This window comes from Triturus cristatus, chromosome 9, assembly GCF_964204655.1.
Source record: "Triturus cristatus chromosome 9, aTriCri1.1, whole genome shotgun sequence".
Classification (NCBI taxonomy): domain Eukaryota; kingdom Metazoa; phylum Chordata; class Amphibia; order Caudata; family Salamandridae; genus Triturus; species Triturus cristatus.
Genome location: NC_140592.1, coordinates 1,039,837,721 through 1,039,859,785, shown reverse-complemented (window position 1 = coordinate 1,039,859,785; position 22,065 = coordinate 1,039,837,721). Strand labels below are relative to the sequence as shown.

Sequence of the window (22,065 nt, the reverse complement as noted above, 5' to 3'; positions counted from 1 at the left end):
ACAGAGACAGCAACACGTCGTCCGCATAGAGGCTAATGGTATGAGTATACCCCCCGAACTTAATGCCGGAGATTCCCGGATTTTGTCTGATCCTCTGGGCGAGGGGTTCCATATACGCCGCAAACAGCAGCGGCGACAGTGGGCACCCCTGTCACGTGCCCCTCGTTATGGCGAAGCTAGTGGACGTGTGACCATTTACCCGGACCACTGCAGACGGGAATTTGTAGCAGTTAAAAATATGGGTGCGAAATTTCTCGCCCAGCCCCATCCGCTGCAACACCTGCTCCAGGTAGGGCCAGTGGACGCTGTCAAACGCCTTTTCGGCGTCGACCGTGAGCAACATCTATTCACCCTGCTGTACGAGAGGCTTTCTCCACCAAATGCAGGACGCGTTTCGTGTTGTCTGGGGCCTGGCGTTCTGGGATGAACCCCGCCTGATCCGGGTCAATGAGGCCCGGTATACAAGATGCCAGCCGGCTGGCCAGGATGCCCGAGTAAAGCTTAAGATCGACGTTTAGCAACGAGATAGGGCGGTAGGCCCCGCAGCGCGTCCGGTCTTTCCCTGGTTTGGGGATGACCACAATGTGGGCCCCCAACAGGTCCGGAGGAATGGCTCCCGCGACTGAGAAGGAATTGAAAAGACGGGTGAGGAGGGGCGCCAACTGGGTGCAGAACTTCTTATAAAAGATGGCGGTGAAGCCATCCGGCCCCGGAGCTTTCGCCAGTTTCAACCGGGAAATTGCCGCAATCACTTCTTCCGGGCGGATGTCCCCATCGAGCCGATCAGCCTGGGCCTGTGTCAGGGCCGAGAGCTTGACCGAATCCAGAAAGGCAGTCCCCTCGTCGGCGGCCAGCCGAGAGTCCGAATACAGGTCCGCATAATAAGCCCGGAAGGCATCAGCTATGTCCCCGTCATCAGTAACTCTCCTTCCGTCCTCCCGGCAGATCTCTTGGACCCCTTGTCGTTTCCGGACCTCCCGGAGCTTGTGCGCGAGAAGGCGGCCGCACCTGTCCCCTCCCGTGTAATAAGCGTGCTTTAAACGAAGGGCCGCGTATTCCGCTCGGTCCTGGTCCAGCGCTGCTGGCGTGTGGCTCTCAGCTGCCGCCACACCCTCGGGGGCCCCCGTCCGCTGGTGCATCTGCTCCAACTCCCTGGTTTTTTGCGTTGGCTCCTCCCGCTGTCGCTCCAGGTTGTCGGCCGTCGAGATGGCAATGAACTCTCCCCTAAGGACTGCCTTCATCGCAGCCCACTGTGTCGCTAGGGTAGTGTCAGTATTGGCGTTGTGCGCCAGAAAGTCTGTGATCGATCCGCGAATCTGCCCCAGCACGTCTTCCCGGTGTAGCAAGGTGTCTCTAAGGCGCCAAATCCTGTCCGGGCGCACCACCGGCGGCATGGACAAACTCGCTAACACCGGGGCGTGATCCGAAAGCGAGGCGACCCCCTATCTCAACAGCCGTTGTCATCGCTCTGACCGCCGACGAAACCAGAAGGTAGTCCAACCACGCGTATGTTTTGTGTGCATGCGAGTAGTAAGAGAACTCCCGGCCCTGTGGGTGAAACACGCGCCACAAATCATCAAGCCCCAGTTCTCGAAGACGGGCAAAGCCAGCCGCTGAGAGGGCGCCCGTCTGATGCGTGCGTTGGCAAGACCTATCCTGTATGTTGTCAAATACGAGATTCAGATCTCCCCCCAGGATGATGTGGCGGTCACTCGTCGCCGTGACCTCCGTGAGGGCGGTCTGCAAGAAGCTTTCCTGACCCTCGTTGGGAGCGTAGAGCGAGGCAATGATGAAGGTGATGCCTCCCAGAGCGAACCTATAAATCAGCAGCCTCCCCCTGATCTCCGCCTCCTTCTGCAATACTTCCCCTTTGAACCGCTGGGCCACTAGGATCGCTACCCCCGCTGTCTTGGTGGGGCTAGAAGAGAAGAGCTGTATTGGGAATTTGCGGGCTCTGAGCCGGTGACAGTCCTGTGCTAGTAGATGGGTCTCCTGGAGGAGGCAAATATCTGCCTGGGAGTTCTCCAGGCAGGACAGCACGGCCCTGCGTTTCACTGGGTTGTTGAGTCCCCTAACATTAAGGGTCAATATTGTAAGTGCGTGTGGCGCCATTCACTCCGTCCGGTTCCTTCCTGAACATGCCATGTGAACTGCGCAGGCCGCGTGGGAGCCGTGTCCCCGGGGTAAGTGGTGAGTGTGCCCTGCGCGCGCGCAACTGTCCTGACTCTTCCCCCTGATGGACGTGGAACCCCCTTCCTTCCCCTACCCCCTACCCCACTCCCCCAAACCCCGACCCCAACCCCCCCCCTTTCTCAAACCCCCCCCCAACATGGTACAACAAAGGTCCAGAACCATTGTCCTCCACTTTCCAGTGGATGGTGAAGTAGGGACGCCAGGTGCAACGGTACAGTGAGAAGGCGCCCCTCCCGCAGACGACACATTCAATGAGCCAGAGGTACCATCAGCCAGTTCCATCACACAGCTGCATCGGACGAGGCCCCCCGCAGCTCTGCAGAGACCGACTCCAGTGCCGCCTGCTGTCCTCGAAGGATCTCTGCTGCCGGAGGTTTCTTAGCGCGTCTACGGCGGCCCTGGCGGCGCCAGCCAGGCCCAGTCGTCGCCGCGGCTGTTGTGCCGTCCTCCGCCTCACTATCCTCCTCAGGGAGATCCACCCCCAACAGCTTAGCCGCCTCCGACAGGGACCGCAGCTGATAGTGTGCTGTCAATGCGAAACACCAAGCGAAAAGGGTGGCCCCAGCTATACTGGATGTTGCGTTGTCGGAGGTGCGTTGTGATCAGCTTAAAAAGTCTACGTTTGTGGAGCGTGAGCGCCGAGAGGTCTTGATACAGTACCGGCGCATGGTCTCTGAATTTCACAGGGTGTTGCCGAGTAGTATCTCCTCTTTGGTGCGGTAGTCCTGTATGCATACCAGGATATCGGGCGGATTAGCTGCCGCGGGGCGCGGGGGCCCCACCCTGTGCGCTCTGTCGATTCTCAGCTCCGAGTCCAGCGGGCGCTCCAGGATATGATTGAAAAGTTCCCTGGTGAAAGCAAAGAGGTCCTTAGAATCGTCGGTACTTTGCACCCCTCGAATGCATATGCTATGGCGCCGGGACCGGTTTTCCAGGTCCTCTACATGCGACTGGAGATCCACCTGTTGGTCATGGAGCCGCAGGAGCTCCTGTTGCAGCGCCGCCAGCTCCGTGTCGCGGCCGTCCCCCTTATCCTCCAACGTGGCAACGCGCTCCCCAATGCTGTCCACATCCCTACGAACCTCCTTGAGGTCCGCCGCGAACTCCTTCTGTAGATTCTGGATGTCGGTTCGCAGACCTGTGAACATGGACTCTATGAAGGACTTCGTGATGGGTTCAGAACCCTCCGGCTGCACCGGCGGGAGGCCCGCCGCTTCCGTCGCCATGCTACCGTCTGCAGGCCCCACTCGTGGTTTCGCGAATAACTCCTTCAAGGTCTTGTCTCTGTGGCCTTTCGGAGGGACCATAACGTGCCGTAGGTTCCGCCGCTAACGTACCCTGCAGGGGGCTTGGGGCCACGCGTCAACCATCCACTGCCGGCCTGCTGCTCGCATCCCTCAGCTCCGCCACGTGCGCTGCCGAGTTCACACCGGGCAGCACCCTCCACGACCCACTCGCGGTCACTCCGTATCGCTCAGGCGCTCGTCGGGCTCTGCGCGCCACGTCTGCCAGAATCCGACCACTGCCCGGTTGTGGGGGAGACGGGGCCCAAGTTTCACCCACTCGCCGCGACTGTCTCCTTCATGGCCCTTCGCCTGGCCACCGCGACCCGATCGCCTCATACCACCAATCCAGCGGGCCTCCTCCGCTCCTCCTCGTGCGGCAGTCACCCCTCTGCAGGCTCGCCTCTCGCCAATCGCCCCCGGACTCCTCCTGAGGCAGCGCGCTTCTAGCCAGAGGACGACCCCTCCACCAGCACTGGGACGCAGGCCGCCGGCTCCGGCCTATGTTCCAAGCCTATGGCCCCGCAGTCGGCATTCCGGGACGCCACCTGCTGCTCCTCCGTGTGGCCGCCCCCACCAGAGTGGGCCCTCGATTCCTACAACCAGCGTCCTCGCCTCACAGGCGCGCCGCCGAGCTCCGCGCCTCGAAGATGGCGCCGATAGGCTCCCGCCAGGGACCCCCACTTGCCTGCCCCAGGTTCCCGGCCGCCGGTGCCAGCAGCGCGATCACCTGCCTGGGTGTCGCTGAGATCTCGCCGGGTCTCCTAGGCTCCGCTCCGGTCCCTGTCTCGCGCCTCCTCCTGTCCGCCGACCGCCGTCCCTCCGCACCGGGACCACCGTCTCCTCTCCACCTGGGCCGGGATCGCCGCTCCGTGACTCCTCGCGCTGCTCGCAGGCCGGTCCGTCCCTACGCTATCAGAGGCAAGGGCCCCGATCCGGTGCACGCCGGCCCGTCAGGATCCTCCACAGACGCGCTGGCGTCTCCTAGTGCCTCCTGGGCCCTCGCCCGGCTGCCATCCAGCCACAGATGCCGCCGCTCGGCCGCCGACTCGCCCGCCGACTCGCCCAGGCTGCTTCTCCGTGCGCCAGGCCTCAGCCACGCCAGGCCCTTTTCTCACCCGATGTCGCGGGTCTCCGGGAGCGCCCCGGCGGGCGGCAATCACGTTCCTGGCTCCGCCGCTGCAGTCGGCACCCCCTGGGCTATTTACACCAATGTCGGCCAGCTGGAAACAGCCGATCACCGGGCTTTCCGTGGGCCGCCTGCGGGAGAGGCGAAACAGCACGTCCGTCTAAGCCACCATCTTAACCACGCCCCTAGTGTTGCACTTTAATAGGCATTCCTTTGTTATTGGGTTACATTTACTTTGCCTACTGATAGCATTTGTGTTAGAAGAAGTAGTAATCATGGAACAATAATAGGGATGCTGGGAAATGTAGTTTAAAAAATGTATAATGTATGTTTTAAATTGTGACCATTTTAGTTCTGAAGTGGAGTTGCAGTAAGCCTCTTTCTTGAAAAAACATTTGAGCTGTATTTCAGTGTTCTGGAAGATCCTCAGTATTAAGTTATTCCACTCCGGTATTCTGTTGGTGCACAAACTCCATAGAAAGAAAAATTATTCTCACCATGTGGGGGGGAGTTATGCTTGAATACTTAACGGTTATGCAATTTTTCTTTTTTTAATTTAGCAATGCGGCATAAATGCGAACGATGTTAAGAAATTGGAAGAAGCTGGATTTCACACAGTTGAGGCAGTGGCCTATGCCCCGAAGAAGGAACTTCTTAACATAAAAGGCATTAGTGAAGCTAAAGCTGATAAAATTTTGGTATGACTTCCGCATAAGCTCAAGATTATTTTCTTTGTTTGTTTCACTAAGAATGATTCCGAGCTCCGTGAACAAGAGGGAAATCTGTTAAAATCGAATAACTTTAAATTTGATAACTTTTAATCGTAACCACAGTAACTAGTATTTTCCTTGTTTTTATTTTTAATCTTGACAATAAAGTATTTTATTGGATTGAAGTGTTATTGCATAGACGATTATTAACATATGGAAAGATATATTATATGCCAAGGAGCTGAAGCACATATTTCCAGAGAACAGATGAATGCTTATTGATTGTTTCTGAATTTCCAGACACACATTGGCACATTAAAGTAAGTAACTATTTTAACGCAATGTATGTCATTTACACTTTCCCAAAGAGACTTGAAAATGATATTACAAAGCCAGTAAAAGGACCTCGCTGTAGAATTCTTTTCGGACAAGCTAATGTCTGTTTTTTCAGGATAGTTAATTAGAATGAAGCAACTATATAAGATATAGCTAGTTTAAAAACAGTTTTATTCACAGGGCAGCTAGTAATTCGCACTGATTAGAATTAGAATATTTAGGCTTACCTTTCATGAATAAATTGTTGAAAAAATATATAAATGAGAGGGCCAGTAAATGTGCGATTCTTTGACTGTAGCATTTACCATATGTTTTGTATTTACCATATTTGCCTCACTATGTGCTGATTTCACAATAAATATTTCTAAGCTCAGATGGATGAAAATAATTCTGCAAGAGAATGTGCCGCTTAATCTGCCTTTTTGCTGCATTATTTGTATAACCTTGCCTAGCAGCCCTGGCGATGGTAAAGCTTTGTAGAGTGTTCTGGGCCCTGTCTTTATTTTGATCTAAACCATATTTCACACCGTAGTTCACGGTGAACCATATTTTACGGGTCCCAGTGAAATTAGTTTTCATACCCTTGTATTTTGTGCAATAAAAGCATTCAACCATGTACTTTATATGGTATACATAATGGGTAACTATGTGATATGGACAAATCTGCCAGTGAGGGATTCTGGAACCATGTGGTTGACGTTCAGGTGGTTTGTAAATGTTACAAGGACCCAGAGATAGCAGTATAGGACCATTTCACACGTTACCCATTTTGTGTTTTTTGCATTATAGGTTTATTTTGGGATAGTTGGCTTGAAAAAGATGCTGAGGTGAAAGTGCAGCTATCAATGGCACTGACTGAAATTAGAACGTTTAGGTTTTATTTTACCTTTCATGTATTTAATTCTTACTAAAACTGTGGACAGTGGTTGAGGGGCAGGGTATTTATGCGCTTCTGTGCAGCAGCACTTGCCACGTAAATAAGGATTCACTGCATTTGTCACATGATGTGCGTAGTTTTCAGACCTCACAAAACATGTTTCTAGATCTGATGGATAAAAATTATATTGCCAGAGATTGTAATAGGTCCTTTTTACTGCATAATTTAGGTAACCTTGACGCATAATTTGGCCCTTCATCCGAACATAACCCTAGTAGCACTGACAGTTGTTAAACTCTGCTGATTGAAATGGGAGCTGTCATTGTGATGATGAAGCCCATATTTCACAGGAAATAGTGAAATACTTTGTATAGTTCAGAGAAATATGGTGGTGTTCTACCATTGCATTTTGACAAAAGTACCCAAACGTGTGTGTGTGTGTGTGTGTGTGTAAGATCTGCACTTATGTTGCCCCCACTTTTTTTTCTGATGTATACACTGGTTTCTCACTATAGTCTGGCTGGGTCCCTGCTAATCAGGGCCCCAGCTGCACTAGTGATTGGATACTGTGGTGCCTTGTGAGCCCCTAGTATATGGTACCTTAGGTACCTAGGGCATTGGTACTTCACAGGCCTACCAGGGGCTGCAGCATGTATTATGCCACCCCTGGGAAGCATTCACAATCTGACACCACAGGCCTGCTACTGCAACCTGTGTGAGGTAGTGTTAGCCCTCCTCACTGAGGTATAGGTTCCTATATCTCACCATACACACACACATAAACCTATCAGTCACCCCTATGGTAAGCCCTATCAATCCCAAGGGCAGGGTGCTTGGTTTACTATGTGAGGGGGTGCTTCTGCCTGAGCAGGACCCCTCTGCAGCTAGCAGAGTCCATTCTCTACTGCTGTTTGTGGATGTGGTTAAACCATATACTTTTAAGTGCATTATAACCTCGCGGTAAATGCTAACTTTGGAATGACTGCATCAAAACATGTCGTGTTTGGTGTCCAACAACTTGGAATCCTACCTCCACACCAGTAACTGGTGTGGGAGTAGGATCCCACCCTTCTAGAGGGGACGACATGTACACACTGTACTCTACGGTAGAAATCATCTAGAGCCCTGGCATCACAAAATGGATGCCACCAGCACAGACACCGGGCTGCCCTCCTGCTGCTGACCGAAACTCGCAGTGGAGGGAGCCCAACAAAGGGTTTTCTGTCACAGGGAGGTGTCACCACCTCCCAGACAGGATTTAGTGTATTGGAGCTGGGTGGGTGCACTCTTAGAGTGCTTTGAAGTCCTGCACTGGGGGAGCAGTAGGCTCCTCTGTGCATATGCCAGCTCAAACCTGTTCAGGGGCTACCTGCCCCTGCTCTGGCGCGAAACTGGGCAAAGGGAAGTGGGTGTAACCACCCACTACCCTGACCCTCCTAGAGGAGTGGTCATAGAGCTAGTCCCTCCCATCCTTTTAGTGTAAGATACCAAAGCTTGCCAATGCAACTTAGATTACACCTGGACGACGCTCAACTAAGAAGAATCCTGGCCCTTCGACGTTCCACTATCTCTGGAAGACTGAAGAATCTCCCTTGGAGTCAAGGAGTGACTCCCCTGCTTGGCAGGCACCAAAACTCTTCAACAACGGTTGCAAACTTTACCGCTCCCGCCGGAGCCCGAAGTCCCTGCGTCCCCTGAAGCGGATTTCCTGACCTCTCGACGGCCATTTTGAGTCCCCAGCGAAGCTGTGGCATCTGGACCCCACGAGTGCCGAGGAACAGCAATACCAGGGAACCGTGCACTGATTTCGAGTGCAAGCCCTAAACTACGTCCAACGAAGTTGTGCTTTGGACCACTTGTTGTCCAAGTCCCTAGCAGGTCTAGTATCGAATTTCAGCGGCCTACCCCGTCCCGAGTGACCGTGGGCTGTTGTTAAACTTTTCCTGCAAAGGCGCCTTCGCGGTTGCTTGCCCGTTGGCTAGTAACTCTCCAGAAGACTTCCACATCGACTTCAAGGGCTCGCCTGGTTGCTCTGGGCCTGCCCTCACTTACCCTCGCTGGGTAAGTCCATCAGACCTTGCTGGTCTGCACCATTGCCAATCTTCACTCTACACGAGACTTGCGGTTGCCAAGGCTTGTTGGCTCCAATCCGGGTGCCGACACCGTCAACAGCTGCAGACGTCGTGGGAACCTCCGAAGCCAGCTGCTGGTCATCTTCGATCCCTCCTGGTCCTCGTGAGCGAAGAGACAAAACACCATCATCGACCTGAAGAGACGCGACGGCTGTGGTCATCCATCTCGCTGGCCACCGGTCACTGGCAAGTGACTCTGAACTCTGTCCCCTCAATTTCTAGGTCTTCTGCAACTCCAATCCATCGTCGGATTCGAACGGACACCTCTCCAGTCGTCACAAGCAGCAAGTCTTCAAGGATCTCCATTGAAAACAGCATCGCGACCCGACACCAAAGGACACCTATGCACCCGGCTTCCCTGGGTGAGGTAACCCGTGCACTCCGGTGCCCAAGTGTGTGTTGGCTCTCGAAATACTTACCCTGTAAGTTGCTTGTCTGTTGACTTTTGCGAAGTGCCCTAAAACTGTAATTTACAAACCGCGACATTTGCCATTGAAACCCGCGTGTGTGTTTAGACACTGCACGTGTCTCCTGTGGGCTGGCTACTTACCTGCTAACACTGCAGAAGTGAAGCCCCAGCGATTCCCAAGGCCCTAGGCCTCTTCATTTTGCAAGTCGAGTTTGTTGCACCATTTTGTTAGTATATGGTCTGGTACGCCCCTAGGGCTACAGCCATATTTGTGCTTAATTTATTGAGAACTGTTGATCTTTTGAATGTTTACCTGGCTCTAATCTCATAAAGAGATTAGTAGAGTATATTTAGAAATAAATACATATATATTTGATATATATACCTGTGTGGTGTCTTCATTTGGTAATTCAAGAGATTATAAGGTAAAACAAGCTGCTTTACATTCCTCAGAGACTTAGCCTGAAGGCTGCTCTCCACAGCTACCACTGGGATAGCTTTCTTTAAAAGGTTGTCTTTAAACCTATCTACCAAGAGTCGAATTGGACTGGTGCAAGGTGGCCACTATAACTAGTGACCAGCATATGCCAGGCCAACTTCTCACAGTATGTATGTGTATATATGTGTGTATGCATGTGTATATATATGCGTGTGTGTGTGTGTGTGTGTGAATATATGCATAAATACACACACAAAAATGGAAATAGCCATGTGCAACCGTTTATTTAATCATTTAATTGCCAACTTTCACACACATTTAGTACTAAATCCATAATTTACCATCACAAACTTTTAATGCAGTTCTTCAGCATAGACTTCTAGTTACATACATACTTCACACCCAGTAATAGTACATTTGTGACAAAAGATGTGTTTACATTGAAGATAGGCCGTTTTGGAATAAAATAAAAAAAATTCTAATAAAAAGACGTGCCCACTCCATAAGGCCCTCTTGCCCATTAACTCTACCACTGTAGACGTTTATTTATATTTTTTGTAAATTCTTCTCGTTCAAAAGAGTCTATTGTGTATAAGAATTTAAGTGAATTCCAATCCGGAATAGATAACACCTTAACAAGAAGGTGCTGGGTGTTTAAATGAAACTTTACAAAGTGCCTTGTACATGCAAAACAAATGTTGCTTTGCTCATGGCGAACGTGGAGTTCAGAAAAGGGTCATTGACTATGGGTTACTTGGGGCAAAAGAGGGTGAAGGGTTTATGAAGGTTCCGGAGACTCCATTTGCAATCCGTGTAAGTAAACGTTTCTTATTTGTGTCTTAGCACACCATCTGTTCCTAATGGTAAGAGGAGCTCTAATTGGGCCCCTGTAGACACTTCCAAAATATGTTAATTGGCAGTCCCAAGATGGGTTATGTAACTGCTGAGAGATTTATACCCCTTTATATATAATCCAAAGATGTTTTCTGGCAACTTGAATAATGCTTTTTGGACATAAGAATCAAAGTCAGTGAAGGAAAAAAAATCGGGGCACATCCAAATGGCTAGCTGTCACAAGGAGATAAGCAATTCTCCAGTCCTATTGATGCCATAGGCTGGGTACAAAAGTAAAGAAATGTCAGGGACAGTTGCATTGAACAGTCCCTTTCTCCATACCTGCTTTTCCCATTCCTTTTCTCTTTCCGCAGGGCCAAGTTTCGTCTGTTCTTCATAAGATGTTATTTAAAAGTATGAAAATATGAAGGCTGGAGATAAACGGGTTTGACTACAAAAACAACTGTTTGGTGAGGGCAGATAAATTTAGCATTCAAAATATTATTACTGGTAAGCTCCAAAAAAGTGGAGTAAGTCAGATCAGAAATTAATGCATTTAAGAATAGGAAATGCAGAAGGACACTAAGCGCTAAAGCTTTGTGTTTTTTTTAAGTATCTTGTATGCAGGCAATGTATCTTTGTTCCAAGAGCCTGGGGCTATTGTCAACTTCCAAGGAAGTGGGATTGGATGCATGAGTGGTACTGAAACACATGTTAAGGAATTCTTGCCAGAAGGTCATTTATCATACTGTACTTAAGTAAATAATCATTTGTTCTTGAATGAGGATAAGGGGCTATAGTAGGCTCAAATTGCTTTGAGAGGTTTTTACTGACAGAACAATAAAACGTAATTTGCCTAGATTTGGTATCTAGAGGTGTTTTTAAAAAGAATTCCATTTCCTGACTTTCTAGGCTGAAGCAGCTAAACTTGTCCCAATGGGCTTTACCACAGCAACGGAATTTCACCAGCGCCGATCAGAGATTATACAAGTCACCACAGGATCCAAAGAACTGGACAAACTTCTTCAAGGTGCGAGTTCATCAACATTTGTTCCACATGTACCACTTTAAATGTATCTGTTTGCTTTCATCATATTATTTCCAAGGTTTTATATTTAGTAAATTTGCCAGTTTAAGATTTGTTCATGATGTAACCTTCAAAGATTTTGATTGTAGTGATATGTATAGTAGTGAATTTTTCAACTCACAAAACATCTGATGTATGGATTACACCTTCATAAATTTTACATGTCTGAGCCAGCAAACAATCTATAATTAAAAAACATTTTTACTAGTTAGGGGACCTTGTTGGCTCACTAATGTACTTTATTGATTGGTTTTCCTCCTCTCGGTAATGGTCCACTACCTTGTCATTTGCACAGCTTCTTACCTTGCTAACGCACTCTGGAGCCCTGAACAAAAATAGAAAATTGTAAACCCGCAGGAGTTTTCTGAATTGAGAATAGTCCATTTCTTTCACATACAACAAGATGGTTGCTTGAACAGAAGTATGCACGTGTATGCAGATGTTTATTTACATTTCTTTACCTGATCAGCCGGCTCTGCCAAGCCTTTAGTGTGTTGCTTCCTTTATTAGGAGCAGTGTTCCTCTTTGTATAACTTCATTCCTAATGAAGTAAATATTTATACAGTGAGTGACCGGCGGTGAGACCTGTGATGCAGCATGGGTGCATACAGGTGTATTAATGACAGTTGCTCCCTGAAGACCAATATTCATTTCATGCAGTTGCTCGGAAATAAAATTAAAAAAAACCACATGATAATATGGGTAAAATAGGTCAACTACCATGGAATAGCAAGGGACCAGGTGTAAATGGAGGAGGGACTGAAAGAGTTCAGTCTTGAATAATGAACCCATTGGAAGAATTTCTAGATTAGAGGTTTATGTTGGTGTATAGCGGAAACCTATGCACTACTTAAAGGACAAAACAAGCACTGTGTTGTGCTGCTGCTGTGTTGATGTAAAGGTTGGTTAATTAAAATATCAATAAATGTTATTAAAAAAACAGTTCATTTTGTATTGATAGGCCATGCTATATTACTGTAGTCTATTGTTGACCCTATTCGTTGCAACATCCAGTGATGAATTGAACTGTGTGATGTCTTTTTACATAGTCCCACTTGGTTTTGAAATATTTTGCATTGAATAACAAACATCCTGTTAAAAATGTAATTGCAGGGCATTAACATATCTCCTTGTTATTTATCCAACATTGAGTCACTTCCTAAAAGTGATTCACCTTATTGCTATATCCCATGTGAAGTCTTGGCAGAGAGAGTGTGCACCGCAGGACGTACGATTGCCCACTTTGCTTCATTTGATCTCGCCTAGCCAGCGCTTATGCTGTCTCTTCGAGACATGCTGTATTCAGGGATGGGTATAAAGCTCTGCCTACTTCCTGCCACTTTTAATTGGCTTCTGTTCCTGTCTTTTGTAAATGGTGGCTGTTCATTAGTCATTAGGCTTAGAAATCCCTCCTTAGTACCGCCTTGTCTCTTCTTGTAACTTCCCATGAGGACACCCCCTGTTACATGTGTTGTTACGCGCTATGTTTTAATCACAGCCTCCAGGCACTATTTTCTTGAAAGGCCTTCAGACAGGACACTCACTTGGTCCTAAACTCGGTTTGCAGTGGTTACTTTACTCTCTAGCACATCTCACATTTATATTAGACCTACGATAAATTACCCTTCATTAGCTCCACATACAGTACTACCGAATCTGGAATTAATATAATAATTCTTTTGTCACATTTTGAAGCTACTAATTGTATATATGGACATAGCTATTTAAATATACTTGTGGTACCATATCTTCTGCAGGGTGCAGTACCATATGTGACCAAAAGTTTGATGCTCACTAGGGACCTCTAGGAGCAGCTTGCGGTACTGCACCTAGACAAGCAGTGCTGGTGCCTTGCTCACTAGGGATCTTTAGGAGCAGCTTGCGGTACTGCACCTAGACATGCAATGATGATTCCTGGCTCACTACACAAGCATTTGCAATGCACTAAGTCTCGCATTACTGATAGAATGAGCTATTGGCGTTGCATTATTATTTGGAACGCCAATACCGCAAACTATCAGTAATGCGAGACCTGTTTCATTACAAATGCTTGTTTATTAATAGTTGTCATTAATATGCACTGTTCAACAGTTTAGGGCCTCCACTGTTCTTTTAAAACATAATTCACGTATTTGTGTTTTATTTTTAAAATTCAAGCATGTTAAAAACGGGTGCCAAAACCTGTCTTTGACATTACAAAATAGTTTGCTATGAATCCCCTTTGATATACCTATTGTTTAAGGCAGTACAGGTAAATCTAAATATGGTGAATTTGTTATTACCCACTTTAACCTGCCTTTATAAGCTACTTCCAGTTTGAATACATATATGGCAGACATTGCTAGTAGTCCCTCCTCAATTAAGAGAGTGAATACCATAAAGCATGCTAATATTAATTTCACCTACATTTCTATAATAGATCTTGTGTGTAGTATACCTCTAAATGGGAAGCAGCTTTGACAACACATCCAGACCCACACATTTACCTTTACCACACGTCCATTACAACACACATGCCTTTACCACACGTCTTTACCACACCTTTTTTTCCCCATGAATAATAGAAGTATTTTGCAGGTCTAATATCTATTTATGTTAGGGCAAGTGCATTTTAAGGTTTAAGGTGGCATAAAGATTTTTGAGCAGCAATGGAATAATTATTAGGATTGGTGCGGGTTTTTGGGGAGGGAAGGACATTTTTAGGGTTATGGATATTTGGGTGGTAAGGGTATTTAAGATTTAAGGCTATTTTTAGGGTTAAGGGTGAGTATGGGTTATGTTTAGATTTTGCCCCGGGTTGGCGTTCCCCGAGGCGGTAGGGCCTCCCCTGCATTATTTTTCACTTAAATCTGTGCCCGGGGAGGCCATAGGGCTTCCCTCGTATCAACTTTTATTTAAATCTGTGCCCTGGGGAGGTGGCGGTCTCCAGGGCAGCGGGGGAGTCAAGAGGCTCACCCGCATATAATTATGGTACTGCCCCGGGGAGGTGGCGGGCCAGAGGAGGTGAATAGCTCAAGGAAGCGGGGCATATGCCCCCTCATATATTTCCACAATGCCCCAGGCACCTGGTCCACCTGGGGGCTCATTAATGAGTAAGCACCGAAGCCTGTACTCATTTTATTATTATTTTATTTTTTCATTTGGCAGGATTCACGGATCCAGCACTACCCCAGACTCATTATTATTTTATTAAAAACCTTTTTGGCCATGGGGGGGGGGGGGGGGCATGGGGGAGAGGTTCCCTGTAGGATCCCCCCCACCAAGAGGCATGTGGGGGGGTCAGGGTGTTTTCTACCCTGCTTCTTTTTCTTTTCTTTTTTTTTTTTTCATGATTCAACCGAGTCACAAGACGGCTGCCAACACTTCCTGATTTAAAGTGTTGGCAGCCAATCAGATCTTAGGCACATATACAACTGGAAATTTCTTTACATATCTCCTAAAAGTACTGAACGGACTTGCACCATTTAACAACAAGCATTGGCATAGCCAATAGGTCTTGCCTTTGGGACCTTATAAGTGTTTAGCCATGCAACACTTGATGTTGTTGCACCAAGGATACTGTGCTGGATAACTAAACACTTATAAGGTCCCAGAGGCGAGACCTATTGGCTATGCCAATGCTTGTTTGTTTTATTTTGACATGGTCATTTGACTACATACATTCTGAGGAACAAGTAGATCTCAGTTTCAATGTCATAGTTCTCCTTGGCCAAAGTTTGAGATCCTGGACAATATATATTTCCCTATGCTTCCATGACCTTATCACCACAATTGGCTGCGCCCACAGACTGGGTAAACCAAATATTAAGCAACATATGAACATTTACAGAGTTTTACATACTATTTGTGACACTTGAGTTACGTACCCTGCGATGTTGAGGCTTTGTCCTAACCAAGCATGCACTTAATCTTTCTCTGAATGTGAAAGAATCTGGTGGATTGATGACTAGGAACATAAATGGTAAAAACCACACAGAAAATGATCTCCGTCGTAAAAGCCAGGACCGTTTAAGTGGTAAACTACAATGCAACTATTGGCTACCGAATGACGAGAATACTTGCAGAAATCAGGCCACCGAAGTTTCGAGTTGAACAGGAAAACTACTGTAAACTAGCAGAACATATCGCTATCAAAATGTTGGAAGCATGGTCGCTATTGGATACTAACAATTGATATTTGCCAAAGAATATTGTAAAATGGTGTTCTAAACCACTGGAATAATTTAGCTGATTAGAAATCACATCATTTCAAATTAAAGGCTATAATGAAACAATTCTGTCTGGACAAATGTTTACCCGCTCTTCCCGTCATTTCTTTGCAGCATATACCGCATATAACTAACAGAAAAGGAACTACTGCCACAGTTCTGCTCGACTCACCCTGATCCAACTGTGGATTATACTCATCCATTCCAAGAATTTCAGATACACGAGCAGAGCTTCTGTGGTGTTACAGCAGACCAGGGCAATGTAGAAACAGTTCATCCCTCTACTCGAATGGAAGCTGGGGGAGCTAGTAGGGGGCATGAGACTATCCAATTGCTCCACACTGTTAAAGTAAGACCTCTCACAATCCTCTCCCTACTACTTCTATTTTACTACGTACCTATAGCTGAAGAGTAAACCGTATTAAGGGAGGACAGCTGGGCTTCTGGGAAGATGTGTTTCAAGTCTTTTTAGCATGGTTTAAGGAGGTATTCATACCATGGTAGGTGGGAGGGGGAGAGGTTATCAGGAGGGCAGTGTACGAACTGGAAAATTATAAGTACAGGCATTCATTGAAATTAGCAGTCACCTATCTCTGAAAGGAAAATAGTGTTGGGATTAGAACTGCAGAGCCATTCAATTGTGCCCATTTCTATGCTTATGGCACCATAACATAACCTAGAATGGTAGCAACTCAGGCTTGTCCTCACAATGTTGACTCCTGTTTGTCTATAGCCTTTTTTAATGCTGTGAGATTTAGCCACACCACTCGTCACAAGCCATTTTTCAACATTTAATATTCTTTCTACAAGAACGTCGATTTTGCTACTGCTGAGAATTCTTAATGAATGATCCCGTTGTTTTGCTATAGAATCATTCTGAAATAATCTCACCATGCAATCTGGAAAAAAAAAATATAAATCATTCTATAGATTCTATAGATTTAAGTCGTACTTAGTGCACTGCTAGCAAACATTTTGACCAGGGATATTAATATTATACATTTTGAATCTACCACTGTGAATGGGTAGTTTACATGTGTGGGTATCAGTTCTTTGTTGAAGGAACACCATGAATGCTCATACTTTGTGCTTGGTTTCTGTGCACATTTCTGCTATCTTTTCAAACGTTGCATTGTTTAAGGTAAATGAGCACCTAAATATATTAAACATAATCCCATTGCATGCGAAATGCAACAAAGAATTGCATAGTTAACAGTGTTACAGAATTCAAAATCAGGATTTTATGTGTTAAAAAGCCTGACCAGGAGGTGTTCTCCAACGTGATTGCAAGAGAGTTGTTTAAGATACGAGTGTACTTAATGCACTTTTTCAATATAGCAACTGTGTTGCATGCTGGTAAACGAAGTATGAATAGAGCATTAATTAAAAGAACTGTGTACAAACTACACCACTAGATGCTAAATTTCAACACCACCCTTGGGGGCTCGTGGGGTTGGAGCAGGTCTTGTAAACGTTTTTACGTCATATTAGGCAAAAGCCAATTTAACAGCACAAGAGTGTGTTCAAACATGCTACCTGTCAGACGGTACAAAAAAACATAGAACACAAATTCAACTCATGCCATGACTACCAGTCAACAGTGTATTAAAGTGTCACATTTGCAATTAATCCTGCTCCTGAAGGCGAACGCAGTAAAGTATATTTAATCAGGTTATGCAGAGACCGATGTTAATGGTCTAGTGTGCTTTTAAATTTACTGTTCGCCATATTGCAGAGAAGACTACTCCTCAATTGTCAAGCATTGGAGAAGAACCGTGAAAGAAGTCACTGAAAAGATTTTTACCTCCGTCTTCTGAGAAGATTTCTCCTCCGAGTTCAATATCTAAGCCACCCAGCGCACCCCAAAATGCAAGTTCCAATTACACCCCTCAGAAACAGGGAGCGCACAGATCCTGTTTTTGCTCTGAACCACCAAAATAGTGCTCGAGAGTTGCCGATTTCATAAGTTGCAATCCCCAATTTAGACAACAAGAGTAAGTTTCGTCAACATTCAAAGTTAGTTAAGAACAAGAGAAAACACACACCAACAGAAACCGGTTACAGAGACAAACCACAAGAAAAACAGCGAAACAGGGACAGATGACAAAGACAACAAGATGAACACAAGAGAGAGAGCGAGCCAGAAGGAAAAATGCACACTGAGGCAAAGAAAGCGAAGAAATACAGCGAAACAGACACACAGATGACAAAGACAACACAGGACTGTAAGAGAAAGTAAGCGCTAAAAGGAGAAATACACAGGCAAAGAAAGCGAAAAAAATACAGCGAAACGGTGAACCTTACACAGACAAAAAGAATGGGAAAAGCAGCAAGACATCCTTGGAAACCCAACTAACTGCGTTGGTGAGTGGGCTAGGAGAGAGGCGTGCGCCCGGGAGTGGTGCATGCGTGCGTGTATGCGTGCGCACGCAGTGTGCACTTTTTCAAAGCACATACTCGTGCTTGTGGTGCGCCGCTGCGCACTCCCGCAAGGCGTATGCCGCCACAAACACTTACTTTGAAAAAGAACTGCACGACGGCTAAAGGTCTACTATGCATGCGCGCTGCGTAGGCTAGACCTAAAAAGGGATGGTGTGTACCTTTACTATATACAGTCAGTAGTAATCCTAGTATAAGGAATTACTGTTGCTTCTAAATGTCCAAGACCAGTAGCTGGACCTTTGATGTCCACGTTGGTGCTAGTACACAATAGAGAAGAAAGGAATTATGTTATAGTGACTAATTTATGATGGTTTATCCATATGGCACTTGTTTTAATTGTAATTAAGACCGAGGTTTTAAGGACATGTATACCTGTGTGGCAGTTTAGTAAGGACAATGCCAGTGTTTACGTGAACGCCATTTCATCAAATGGTTTCAATCTGTAAAGACAAGTAATTTCATATTTTATCTAAGCAATGTTTGGAGCAAAATGGTAGGCTATTAATCAAGTCTTACTTGTCAAGAGAATATACTTGCATATTGTTCAGTCACCAATTTCCTTTGTGTATACGTAGCAATTTATATTGAAAGGCTGGTTTCCGGTTCTGAAGTTTAAGGTTATATTAAACTGCAAGATTAAATTCACAGTTGGTTTGAAAAAATGGAAGGGAACATATGAAGAGGCCCCTATTTATTAAATGGTTAGTGCATATGTACTTACTTGGAGTTTGTTTAAAGAAGATATGTAGTGTGATGACAAGGTGTTGACTCAACGAAAACTCAAATTCGTGATTCCACATAAGAGAAGAGAATCCGGCACAAGAGTATCCTGAAATATTAAAATTAATTGGTGCCCGGTTAGATGTCTGATATATTTGTTGGAGAGGAGTTTATAATTCATAATATTATTCTAATGTGGCAATATGATTAATCATGCTGTCATTAGATATAATCATGCTCAATCGCTTATGTTGTTTGTGCTGTTGGGTCTCACCGACATTGGATCTATTTTTAAAGAAAGCCAGTATAACAGGTGTCCATAGATGCCGGTCGCCGATAACTATGGCAATATATATGCTCATGGGGCTCGAAGTCCTAGATAGATAGTAATTATGCAGTGTGCCAGTGTTGAGATGGTTGTATGGCGACCTGAATAATATATAACGGGCTCCAATATATAATTTGTACGGTGGCCGGATGTATCTTAAATCAAATCAATGGGTAAACTTGCATAAAGCAGTAAACCTACTGACGTTATGCACATTAACTATGCCTGGCACAAATGACATTTAGAGAGGATCTAATAATACCCGGCGTTGATGATGTTTAAAAGGAATCCAAATCCTATGTCACGTTTTAATAATCCTGTCTTTACTGAATTTAGCGTGCAAATTTGCACAAAACAAATCCGATGCTGGCAATGCACGCGTGCATTTAAACTGCCGCTTTTAGTGTGTTGCAGGTAAGATTTATAGCAGGTTCTGACTCAACGAGAGTACTTACTGGTCTCGACAATATAGCGATTCCCTCAGTAGTGGGTTCGGTTAGCGAAGAAGCTGGACTATGGTGAACTCGTCTATTTTATGTGTTTCCTTTTGTTAAATGCTTCGCGCCTGACGTCCCTCTAGTGAAGAGACATCGCAAGATTATACTACACATCACTTTGTGGAATTCATAGACATAGAATGATTTGGAGAAATAATTAAAAACTACCAGATTTTGCAATGCATGTGGTTGAGTGATACAAGTATATCATCCAGTGTTTTACCACAATACCTTTCTGAGTGTCATGGCCATCAGTAGCTCAGCACACACAAAGCGGAGTCACGCGTGGATGACTAGGTGCTAACCCACGTTAACCAAATGTCCAGGACTTCGTGCCTAGAACTACAAGAGACACTGGTGATTGTTGTTAAAGGATAGGTACCAGCAGCTTTTCACTAATTGTAAACCCCCAAGCCAAACACATGAACTCGGCACCTAGAAGGCATCGTATCAACAACTGAGCACTTTACTGGCCGGTGCACGAATAGCAACATGGTGCCTAGAGGCTAGAGCACTAGAAACAGTGTGCCTGCATGTCGTGGCCCCACTCGCACAGGGTTACCGTTGTGCAAACAGCAGCGAACATCAAAAACCTGGAAATTTAAGGGTTCAGCAATGGTTCTCCCACCGACGGGTCCCCCCGAAAATGGAACAGAGGCGGCCCGAGGACAGCAGCTTGTAACCTTGGCACTTTGGAACTGGGACTATCTGACCAAGTGCTTCGCAGATGACAAAGTGTGCTTGTCGTTCGGCCTCTGGGCGCTGGCCTCCCTGCTGTGGATCACCTCGCATGCACTGTAAATATATCCTTTTTATAACCGCGCACGGGGCCGCACAAGCACCCTCGTCTTCTTGCGCGTGGTTTTGAAAGCAATCCTGACACGTCTGCTGTGCCATGCAATGGTGTGTTGTGGAACAGCCAGAGGGGACTTAACGTATAGATGTACGAAGTATAAACAAGCATTGGCCGCACATGAAAGTGAAAGCAGCACGAGGCGGGGGAGGGGAGGGGCGGAGGAGCTTTGAGAGGAAAGACAGATGGCGCCTGATCGGCGCTGAAAGCTGGCGGTTGCGCACGTGAACTTAAGCGCTAGGCCAGCCAAAGCAGCTTGTGGTAGCACTTTTTAAAGCCCCTACTAAATGCCTCTCCGAGCAGCGCATGCTCTGGCTCAGCGAGACCTAAAAAGGGCGCTTTCTGGAGCAAAGGCCACCTTTCTGCCAAATTTTGTGAAATTCCGTTCAGCAGTTCGGGCTGTAGCTGTGTCTAAAGTTTCCTGTGGAAATTAAAATGGGGAAAAAAAATGTTTTGGAACAGCCCCACCCCCCTTTTTCTCAGCCCCTGCTTGACCAATCACCCCAAAACTTTCAAAATAGCAGCTGACGTGAGTGGCAAATGAGTTTTGAAAATTTTGCGAAGATTCCTCAAACGGCATCAATGTTATTGGCAAAACAAAAAATGCTCTTCCTATGGAAACTACATAGTAACTGTAACCCGGTGACCGCCAGTAAGATGTGTGTATGTGTGTGTTATACTCTCCTGAAAAATACCCACATTTTCATGGTAAAGGCATAGCGTAGTAAGGGAGGGTCCGCCTGGGAAGGATGATTATGCTCCTGGATACTTGGTAGCAACGATAACTGTAAAGTTCTCCTTTCGATGGTGGAGGTAACGGGGCTTGTACTGAGTTGTTGTTATGACACCAATAAAAAAAATGTTTAAAAAAAAAGGCGTAGCGTAGTAAAGATGCATGCGTTGTAATGGATGCGTTGTAAAGGCATAGGTGGTTCTGTCATGCAACCCTCTAAATCATTATTGTTCTTGATACCCCCAAATCATTACTAGATACTGTATTATTAGATGCATTTTCATAGAGGGTCTGTGGTGTGCCATTTAATACCTGCATAGACCCTAGTGAAGCATGGCTTTTATTTTCCACACTATTACTTGGTGAAGAATCTCCCGAGGGTTGCCTTCATTGAAGACAGTGATTTTGAACAAGAACACTATTTTAATAGTTCGTTATGTTTCCTGTCTTCTCTCAGGCGGAATTGAAACTGGATCCATCACTGAGATGTTTGGGGAGTTCCGCACAGGAAAGACACAGTTGTGTCACACATTAGCAGTGACCTGCCAAGTAAGTTACCCTTTGTGTTCTTTAGTGTTAGTGTGAGAATTTGGGCTGTTGGTTGAGGGGTGTGTGAGCCCTTCTCAAGCAACAGCCAAAATCCTTGTCCGGGCGAACCACAAAAGCTACTAAATTAACCTGTGCTTAAACCTCTGGTAGCTTGGCTCAAAGCAGTGTGGCTTAACTTGGAGACAATGTGTAAAGTATTTATGCAGCTCTCGGACAGTAATAAAATGAAAACACAGCAAGAAAAATCCCACGCCAATTTAGAAAAATAGAATACATTTTAATAAATTAACACCAAAATGACAAAAA

General features: G+C 46.1%; 1 protein-coding gene across 6 annotated transcripts in view; it reads left to right on the top strand.

The window, feature by feature from the left end:
- The window catches only part of RAD51 (RAD51 recombinase), a 242,011-nt gene that overhangs the window by 90,464 nt on the left and 129,482 nt on the right, over positions 1–22,065 (top strand). For all 6 annotated transcript variants that reach the window (XM_085626852.1, XM_085626851.1, XM_085626856.1 and 3 more), the window contains exons 3-5: positions 5,166–5,303; positions 11,255–11,372; positions 21,668–21,759. In XM_085626852.1, coding sequence (XP_085482978.1) covers positions 5,166–5,303; positions 11,255–11,372; positions 21,668–21,759 — 348 coding nt within the window. The remainder of the gene's footprint in view (positions 1–5,165; positions 5,304–11,254; positions 11,373–21,667; positions 21,760–22,065) is intronic.